Genomic DNA, 10964 nt, shown 5'->3' on the forward strand with positions numbered 1-10964 from the left:
CAACAGAAACTCTAGACCAGTCCTTAAATCCCAACAATATGCTGGCTCTCTGGTTTAAAACATGTATTGGGGAAAATTGTATAAGAAAATTAAGGACAAACATACTCCATCAATGTGCACAGTCAGCACTCCATACCTATGGATTCTGTATCCATAAATCCAATCATTCATAGCTTGAATTTTTTTTAAATCCCCCAAAGCAAAGTTTGAATTTGCTATTTTATATAAGGGATATCATTTTTCTAAACTATTATATATAATGAGACGATCATCCACAGATGTTGGTATCCACAGAGGTCCTGGAACCAAACCCAGCAGAAGCCAGGTGCCCACTGTATAAAGCTCTGCTGATCTGGTAACACCAGGCCACTGGAGTACATTTTTGGGAGCATGGTTGCTGCCATAGGAATGAAGGGACTTCTGCCTGTGTAATCCAATTCTTGATATTTGGCTACAAGGAGAGTGAAAAACCAAATCATTCCCATTATACTCTGGTGCATGAGTAGTGTAATACAATGGCGCCACAATGAAGCAGCTTACATTTCTCTCTGGCCAGAATGAGACAAACAGCATTAAAGTGTACATGCATAAAGAAATCAATAAAAGGAAGAGTTAATGCAGATACAGTCTTTAATTTAAATAAGAATGCTTGAAAAAACCTGAACAAAGAGATATGAGAGAAGCACAACTTAGAACTGTTTGAAATTAGGAATCCATACTCTTATTTATCCATGGAATATATTTAACCACATTTGTGTAAACCCCATATGTGCCCTGTGCTGCACATCCCCTACCCCAACTCACAATCCCTGTTAAAAACCAGGTATCCTTGTACTCGGTGACATGAGGTCCCCCACTGTCACCCTCACAAGAATCTTTTGTTCCATTAAGGTACCCTGCACAGAACATGTTGTCCGTAATACTGAAGTTAGTGTGCCGAACGCATTCTGTTTTATGGACTCTGGGGACCTGCACTTGCATCAGTGCAACTGAAGTAGCCCCACCGTCCAAGAGACGTCCCCATCCACTCACAGTGGAATATTCAATATAGTTAAGTATATTTGCAGTAAACCGTTGTGGAGGCAAGCAGATGGGCACCACGTGATCTGTGAAGTTAACCGGTGCATTTAATCGCAATAAGGCAATGTCGTTGTCTACTCTTTTTGAAGAGTAATTTTCATGGATGATTATTTGAGCCACCCTTCTTTCTTGTTCACCTCCATCCACACGATCTACCCTGTATTCACCTAAAAAATTATATCATTAAGACAATGGTTATCAACTTTCTAAACAAAATAAAACATTCAACAACTTACAACAGAGGTCCTCAAATTAAAGTCCACAGCCTGCCAAGGTCATTTCCTTAATACCTGCCCTAAACTTTAGGCTCCCTGCTATCACCACTGCTGCTATTCATGTCCGCTACCATCTCCACCCTGTTCTTGCTCCTCCTTTCCTTTCCTTTTCCTTTTCCTCTCCTCTCCTCTCTCTATCTCCTTCCAAAACAGAGGTATCCTTTACATCTCCTTGACTGTTTGGGATGATAACTCCCTAATGCCTTACCATTGCCTGGGCTGTCTGGTGCTAGATTGCAAAAATATAAATAAATAAAATGGTACAGAATCCATGCAAATGTGCTTTCCATTGTGAAAGTTGCCACATATTTGTTTGTCATATCCTTTCACGGACTGCAGTCAACTTCTCCATTGTTATATATTTTAAAGGCATTACAAGATTCCATAATCATGTCTTTATATGTATTTATTTAAAATATTTACTAATTCTCTAACATACTAAACTTTAGACAGTTTTTCCCATCTACATAAATTGAGGCTGCAGTAGTTTAGCATGAAATAGCAAGCACTGGGTTGTTGTAGGTTTTTCGAGCTGTATGGCCATGATCTAGAAGCATTCTTTCCTGATGTTTCGCCTGCATCTATGACAGGAATCCTTAGAGGTTGTCAGGTCCTCACAACCTCTGAGGATGCCTACCATAGATGCAGGCAAAACGTCAGGAGAGAATGCTTCTAAAACATGGCCATACAACTCGAAAAACCTACAACAACCCAGTGATTCCAGCCATGAAAGCCTTTAACAATAAATAGCAAGCATTTCTTCATTCCATTCTCCTTTTCTCATTTCCATCAACTTTCAAAAAGTGAGTAAAATTGTACTCACCTAGTCTAATTGTGAGTGTTTGGTAGTGTATATGCACTAAGCAATGGGCTGCTGTAACTACCCAGGATGGAGAAAGCAGAACACCGCCACATTTCTCTTTCCCATCAACTATTAGGAGAACCTAAAAGTAAAACAAAAAATCACTTGCAAATGCATTTACAATGTATGATTTACAAAGCAGTTAAGGATGAATCTGTCCAATTAATATGATTAATCTATACCAGAGTTTCTCCAACTATGCTCCTCCTGAATATTTTGGACTTCAGCTCCCACAATTCCTAACAGTGAGTAAGCTGGCTGGGATTTCTGGGAGTTTAAGTCCAAAACAACTGGAGGACCAAAGGTTGGTAACCACTGATTTAGAGTGTTGGTAGAATACATTTCATTTGTTAGATTTTTATCTCTTGTGACATGACAAAAGTATATAAAATTATGCATGGTGTGAAGCAATGATTCTGGAAATTAAACTAGATCTTGGGACATTTAATGAATCTAAATGATTTGTGGCAGACAAAAGGAAGTACACCTCCATACACAAGTAAACTATGACATTAGTTCTCATAAGATGTAGTAATTGCCACCAACTTGAGTTAAAAAGAGGTAAAACCTTATTCTGGGTATGTCATAATGTCTAGGAAAATAGGCAGGATATCTTGAATATCAGTTGCTGGAGAAACATGAAGGGTCGGGGCAATATTGCCTTCGTATCTGAGTTGTAGGCTTCCTAGAAAAATCATGCTAGCAAGAGTGGGAAACAGGATACAGGACTAGATGTGTGTGGTCCAATCCAGCAGTTAATTTTTCATATCCGTATGACTTATAAGAGCACTTAGGAAGGCTCAAGCTGTATTGGTTTAAGTGGCACAAATTGAGCCTAAATCCCATAGTTACTCCTAACTAGAGTAGACCCATTGAATGTAAGTGCGATGAGGAGCAGCTTAGATATATTTAGTTTGGGGAAGAGAAAATAGAGATGATAACCATGTTTAAATATTTGAAAGGATGTCAAATTGAGGAAGGGGCAAGACTGTTTTATGCTTCTCTAGACACTAGGACACAGAGCAATGGATTCAAATTGCAGGGGGAAAGATTCCACCTAAACATTAGGAAGAACTTTATGATAATAAGAGCGGTTTGGCAGCGGAATATGCTGCTTTGGACCATGGTGGAGTCTCCTGCTCTGGAGGTTTTTAAGCAGAGGCTGGTTGGAAGTGTTTTGATTGTGTGTTCAAAACAAATAAGCATGGTATTGGGTTGGACTGGGTGGCTCTTGCAGTGTCTTCCAGCTCTTATAATTCTAAGAATCAATGGATTTTACCTAAATGTTGACTCATCATTCAGCAATTGCTGGAATGGGTCTACTGTAGTTGTGGCTTTTATGTGCAAATGAGTTAGATGAAAAGATTTGTTTTCCAATTGGTCATGCCTTCCTTTTCGCTAATGCACTCTGAAAAGCACATCAGAGTTTGATAAATGCTAATCTGAAATACCTTTCATGTGAAATTATTGGGAGAGGAAATTTTAAAGACTGATTCAGATACATTCAGACTTCCAGAAGATCACACATTATATTAAGTTTATACCTCTTAGGTTACAGTGATAGTAAAGGCAAATAAAATAACAGTAATGAGAACCAGCATAGCGCGGTGGTGTGTGTTTGACTAGGACACTGGGAGATCAGGGTTCAATTCCCCACTCTGCCATTCAAATCCACTGTGCGATTTTGGACAAGTCACATTTTCTCAGCCTCAGATAGAGAAAATGTCCTGTATCCTGTTTCCCAACCTTGCATTCATTCTATAATGTAGATGCACCGCTAGAGTACACTAATCAGAACAAGCACTAGATGGTAAGTCAGACTTGTGTAAATGGAATTGATTCAATGTGTCTGCCCTAGCTGGGACCAGTAATTAGATTTAGGCCTTTGCCTTCTAAAAACATTATGTGGAAACGAAGGAAAAACAGCAACAGCAGCAACTTACTTGCCATGGACATTCACCTGGAGGACAAGTATATCCACCTACGATTCTTCCCTGCCGACTTGGCTTTTTTTTGACCAGAACAGGTATTTTCCCACAAGGATACTCAACTGTAAAAAGATGTAGATTATTATGATATTATTAAATATCATACACAGCAGATTATTTTTAAGGTATTATTTTGAGCTTTATCACAGAGGTGATGTAAAAAAGTTCAAAACAAATAAGCAAGCTTTTGAATAATATTCATCATACAAAGGGGAAAATGTCAGCTCCTCTGGGAATCAGTTTTCCATCTGCTAGATCTATCATAGGTCACACACTCTTGCCCCAATGAAGCTGGAGGCAGTCAGAGGTCCATTTCGGGTTCTAACAAACCTATAGTAAACTTGTCCTCCCTTTTGTTCTAAATCTAATCCGATAGTAAGAACTGTGTTAGGCAGTAGAACATGCTCCCTCGGAGCATGGTGGAGTCTCTTTCTCTGAAGGTTTTCAAGCAGATGCTAGATGGCCATCAGTTGGCAATACACATTCATTGTGTATTTTTGCATGGCAGGGCATAGGACTGGATGGCCCTTGGAGCTCTTCCAACTCTGTTTCTATGAGAACAAGCCCTTAAGATCTGCAATTGTCAGATCTGGCTGTAATGACACATGCCTTGATTATATCCTATTTCGATTATTGTAATTCTGCATGAGGTTGACTTTGGAAACTTCAGCAGGTCATGTATAGACTCAATTCCACGTGCCTGTCATACAAAGCTCTATACAATTTGAGTCAGGCTGTCAAAATATCATGTTTCCTAATATCAGTCTAAGATCCCCAGAGGAAGGCTTTATCTAAATCCCATAACCATCATAGGTACATTGCGTGAAGATGCAGGAGAAGGCCTTCTCAGTTGCTGATTCCAGACTGTGGAGTCTACTCCTTTAGGAAACTAGATTGACCCTTTTCTCTGTTGAGTTTTTGCCAACAGGCAAAGTCTTTCTTGTTTACTCAGCACTCCGATTGTTAACTGGCTGTTACAGAGGTCTTATAACCAGGGTGTGATACATTTTAAAATATTGTCATTATTATGTTTTAAGTACTTTAAAATGTTACATTACTGATTATTTGTTTTAGAAATCCAATTTGAACCTTTCTTATCATTTCAAAGATATGCCCTTCTGCCCCCATGCAGGTCTCGCATTCATTCTGGCTGTCAAAAGAAAATGATGCTATAGCTGAGGGGCAGAGCATATGCTTTCCATGGGAGAAAGTTCCACCCCTGTTATCTGTGTAGGAGACAAACCCCTCCTGGAAATCTTGAAGAGCTCCTTTAAGTCACTGCAGACAATATTGAGCTAGGCTGACCTAATTGTCAGATTGCAGATCAGTTGGTTTTCATCCAATGCTCATACTACACACTTTCCTATTTTATTGTATTATAAATTACTTGAAAAGCCGCATCTCCACATATAAACCAGCTCAAGCACTGTGATCTGTGGATGAGGAAGGCTCTGCTCTCGGTCCCACCCTGTCTCAAGTGTGGTTGGTGGGAAAGAGAGAGGGGGCCTTATTATTACTATTGGGCACCCAGTGGCATAATGGGTTAAACCCTTGTGCCCGCAAGACTGAAGACTGACAGGTCGGAGGTTCAAATCCGGGGAGGGCGCGGATGAGCTCCCTCTGTCAGCTCCAGCTCCCCATGAGGAGGTATGAGAGAAGCCTCCCACAAGGATGATAAAACATCTAAACATTCGGGCATCCCCCAGAAGCGAGTTGCAGTTTCTCAAGTCGCTCCTAACACAAAATAATAATAATAATAATAATAATAATAATAATAATAATAATTTGAAACAGAACAAGATTAAAACACAGCAAACAAGATCACTATGCTGTCTGTTGTATTGGATCCCACGTCAGACATTTCCCAGATTCTGAAATGCCCCCTCCAGATTTTGGAATATCTCTGAAATGGCATAGAGCCATTCTTGTGTGTCTCTCCAGCCTCCAGTAGATACTTTTTCTTCGTTTTTGAAAATAGGCATCAGGTCTTTTCTATCCTCAGTCTCTCAGATCTTCATTTGCTGCTTGTATTCTGTATCTGATGTGAGGCTGGAGAGAGACTGAGGATCGGAGAGACTGGTGATAAAAAGAACCTGATACCTATAATGAAAAGCAAAACAAAGCAAAAAGAAAAAGAAAACTCCGAGGGAGGGCCTGCTTGCTATCTGTTTCTGCTTCCTGAATGAATGAGTAGAGTCACCACTACCATCATCACCTCAAAAATGGAATGGGGTGGTTGGCAGCAAATAAAATCACACCTTGGAGAATTTCCAATTTCCAGATTAGGTATTCTCAACCTGTATTTAATTTTAAGTTATAACAATGACTTTTCTTCTTTCTGTACTGTTTTCTACCAGGAAAGGAACATTCCCAGTAAAATGCTACTTTAATAGTATTGTCTTACCTTCTGGAAGGCAAGACATTTGGTCACTTGCCAATCTGTACCCTTCTGCACAAAAACACTGCCGTAATGTAGTTGGGCTGTCTACGCAGTATTGATCACAGTCACCATTGTCATAAATGCACTTTAGTTTAGTTTCTGGACCTAAAGACAAAGTGGACAGGAGGGTGCAAACTTGTGAGTTCATCATTTTGTAAAAGGACTTGCAATATTGGTGGTCCTAGTCTAGATATAGAGTTGTCAAAGATGAAATAAAAAAGAAGCAAGAGGACAAAGATATATCCTTGACTTATCCATAGGTCATATCAAAATTTTGGTCCTAAAATCTGCCCTCAACTTATACACAAGATCAGCTTATACACAAGTATATGTATATATAGTAGTCTGTAGTCATTGGGTTCTAAGTTTTGTATCCTTACAGCCATTCCTCCAAGTAATGCAGCTACTTATAAGATATATCATTTTTTTGGTAGGAGGAGTTTAAAGGGATTACATTTTCAAAGTAACATAGTGAGTGAGAATGACACAATCCTTTTAGATTGGGGGTTGTAATGAATAATGTAGCCTAGTTACTTTCAATGTTACATGTTTTGAAAGGATCTTCCCATACAGTTCATGACATTATTTAAGTATGTACGAGTGAGTGAACAGAACATACATTATCTGTGGGAGATGGATGTGGTTGGAAAGAAGAAAAGAGATGCAGCAGATATTAACTTTATAATCTTTTAAGGCACCCTTTTCCAATTCCCCCTGTATTTTACCAATTTCACAGTTTCTGCCCTCGTAATCTATAGGACAAATACAAATGTAGTTCTGGAACTGGTCACTACACGTCCCCCCATTCTGGCAAGGATTGGAGTCACACTGATTAGGATCTGAAAAAAACACATACCCAATGTCAGTAACAGTTCGGAACATGTACAGTATGCAACGTTGATAAATAGTTTTGATACAAGCCCTCTTACCTGTGTAGTGTGTCCAGAATTGCATCTGAGCAAAAGAGGGCAGAGGGCAGGGTGGGGGGAGAGAACAAAACAATGTTATCAGCAACTTTGTTCATAATTTTTAAAAACTTCAGTAGATTTAAAACCAAATCTTTAACTTTTGTAAATTGACTTAAGTCCCGGGCAAGGAAAAAAGGCAGATGATGATGATAGTGAGGGTGATGATTTAATTTCACCTTCTCTTGCATAGATTTAAAACTAGGGATAATTTATTTATTTATTTATTTATATCCTGCTTTTCTCCCAAAGTGGCATACAGCATGTAAAATCAAGACATTTGCAAACAAAAATATGAACATGAAGCCCGACAAATAAGTATTTTTCAATTATTATTCCTACAGTCATGGTATTTGAATGGCCTGCAGACCCATCTAGACAACCAGGAACCCAACTGTTATAAGCATCACAAAGCATCCCTGACAAATGCTCATCCAACTTTTGTTGGTTTGTGTGTGTGTGTGTGTGGATGGCATCTAATTGTTGCCGGTCTGTACGCCTTCAGGCTGAAATGGACAGGATAGAAATGATGCAAATAATAAATAATAAATAAACTCACAAGAAAGATGCTCAGACTGCATCCGAATACACTTAGGACCTCATCATACATGCCTTCGGAATCACCACAGATCATGGCAAATCTGGCAGTGCCCAAAAAGGGATGTGGAGAACCCATTGCCCCACGCCTTGCATCCTCCAACTTACCCTAGATCCCACCCCATGAGGGGAAGCGTCCGCTGCCCAGCTTTCCCCCATTAATCCCAATGCAACACAGGAAGCCTCCCTTGTTGCCGCCTGTAATGTTGTAATTTCACTCCAACAGGGATTCTGCCAGTTATTAGAGGCAACAAGTAATCATTCAAAAATTAACTAGTTACTAAAGTAACACATTATAACACAATACTCTTAAGCAGTGACTAAAACCATGTACCTTCAGTTTATCTTCACTGATTCCACTTACTGGTCAAACACCACCTCTCCATCTCTTCTGAATCCTTTCCAATTTAGCTTTCTTCTCACAAACACAAGAAATTTAATTTTCTGAACCGTATCAGTTCATCTTACAGACACAGGCTTCTGTCATTAAATATTCATTTGGATTGAAAACCATCCCACCAAGATACATGTGAAGGAAATTAGTACAACCTTTAAAAAATCACAACTGTAGAAAAAACACAATTTCCCTCCCTAATGCCCTGTTACTTACTGTCCTTTTGTCATCCTTGAATATTTCCCTTGCTTCTTCGAATGAACACTTCTCTTCAAGGCATTCTCTTTCCAGTGACCCTGATTTGAATTCTTCAAAGAAGGAATTGGCTCTCTTGTTCCTTTGTAGTACATTGCTTGCTTCCTCGTGCTTTAAGAAGACTTAAAAACAGAAATCATTGACTAGGTACTTCATCACACTAGAGAATGAATCCACTTTAAAACCCGTTTCTGCCTCCTCAGAATTCTGTGGTTTGTAGTTTAGGGAGGCGCCTTTAACAGTCTCACTAAACTAGAAACCCCACAATTCTGCAGGAGGCAGAAAACGGATTTTAAGTGGGTTCATTCTCTAGTGTGATGATGTTTTAGGTGCATTTATCATACAATTATCTGGAACATCTCCATAGCTGAGGAAAGTAAAAAGTACAGCTGCACTGAATTCCTTATACTTTGTTCATGATGGTAAATATCAACAAGGTTACTCCTCATTTTCAGCATTGCAGGGACATAGTTTAACTACTGTTCATCTTATTACAGTGCTCTCTATTATCAACTCTAACCTTCACCACAAGTTCAGTCGATGAGCTGCTGATGACTGGCACTTCTCATTCGCTTCCGCTGGCTTCCCACTACATGGCAGTGATACCAACTTCCTCCACGAAAAATCCCTGCGAGAGCTACATGCCTTGTAACCTTACTTTCTTGATAACTTTCATATTGTCTATGAGCCGCAAGCATAAAGTGGGACATGAATATATCTCACAAGATCTGTTTTTTCTTCTTCCGTAAATAAGCACTTCACAGAGAATACACACTTCAAAACTTTAAAACTGTTTAAACAACTATTCGATCTTCTAAAGTCACATTTGTTTTGCTCTGTTGACAGTATATACTAAGTAAATTTTATTTTAGATTGAACAAAAATACTTAATTTAATTTTTGTCTTACTGATGGCACTCACATTTTGTGATCAGAGTTGAAGAAATACCTTTTAAGACATTTACAAATATTTCTAAGTGAGTATTAACTAAATTAGTAATTAGAGTAAGTTAGAGATTGTGATGGCAAACTTTATCAGTCAACAGTTTGATCAATTTATAATCCCCTAATCGATTAGGACAAATTTCAGCTCCTTTAATCTTAAGTTATTGGTGGGAGGGATGACACAGTTACATCTAAGTGTGTTGTTGTGCTTATCATTCTGCTTTATCAATGAATCTTATTAGGCAAAAATAAGAAAAAGGCACAATATAGTAAACATATAATATGTTTATATAAGCTTCAGGGGTACTAAGTCTTGCCTGCAAGCACAATTAAAAATAAATACCAATATGCTGAAAACTGAGTAAGATAGAGATGTTTCAGCAACAGCTTGCATTGATATTGTTTTGGGGCTCTTCTGCTCTAATAGTTTAGAACCCAAGAGGCCCTTAACTTTAACCTTAACAGCAGACATCTAAAAACTATAAATGTATCAATGTCATAAAAATAGCTGGCTTAGGAATGAAGTTATTTGGCTGATGTTTAGAAATTTCAGATTTCAAGGTTTTTTGGACTGGCTTTACAATTTCCAAAAGAAAGACAACCAAACTACAACAAAATAACAGTTCAGCATTATATATTAGAACAGTTTTCTGAGTCATACCTGCAGCCTGTGAGATCGGATACACCAGCAAAAGACCTAAAAGCAGAATGTTGAAGTGACGGGAAGCCATGATGAAACTAAAATGCTGTGTCCAAATAGTGTACTGATATTTCAGCAAGAACTTTGTGACCAAAGTTCTCTGTTCCAGTGGCTACAGTGGGAGGAGGGGTACAGAGAGACAGAGGAGGGGGGGGGGGGAACCAAAGCCATAACACAAACATAGCTAAAAGCAGAATGGAGAAGAGTTAGTGTTTTGGATTACAATGCCCAGAATTCCCTAGCCAGTCTGGAAAAGCAGACATTGCTTGATTTAGAGTGCATCTACAAAGTTAATGCAGTTTGACACTAGATTAACTGTCATTGCTCAATGCTATGGAATGATGGGAGTTGTAGTTTGGCGAGGCAAATTACAGTTTTAGCAGAAAAGGCTAAAACTCTTATAAAACTGAAATTCCCATTAATCCAGAGCCTTGAGCTATGGCAGTTAAAAGTGGTGAATTGAT

The 10964-nt window shown here is 38.8% G+C and overlaps 1 protein-coding gene across 1 annotated transcript; it reads right to left on the minus strand.

The window, feature by feature from the left end:
• Nucleotides 1-612: 612 nt before the first annotated feature.
• F7 (coagulation factor VII) lies at nt 613-10576 on the minus strand. The gene is made up of 8 exons (XM_060769635.2): nt 10462-10576; nt 8818-8978; nt 7575-7599; nt 7371-7484; nt 6610-6750; nt 4161-4267; nt 2179-2299; nt 613-1247 (listed from the first exon to the last, which is right to left on the minus strand). Exons 1-8 carry the CDS (start codon nt 10529-10531, stop codon nt 706-708), a joined length of 1281 nt encoding a protein of 426 aa, XP_060625618.2. The 5' UTR covers nt 10532-10576; the 3' UTR covers nt 613-705.
• Between the last annotated feature and the right edge of the window lie 388 nt (nt 10577-10964).

The sequence above is a fragment of the Anolis sagrei genome, chromosome 3 (genome assembly GCF_037176765.1).
Source record: "Anolis sagrei isolate rAnoSag1 chromosome 3, rAnoSag1.mat, whole genome shotgun sequence".
NCBI classification, from domain to species: Eukaryota; Metazoa; Chordata; class Lepidosauria; order Squamata; family Dactyloidae; genus Anolis; species Anolis sagrei.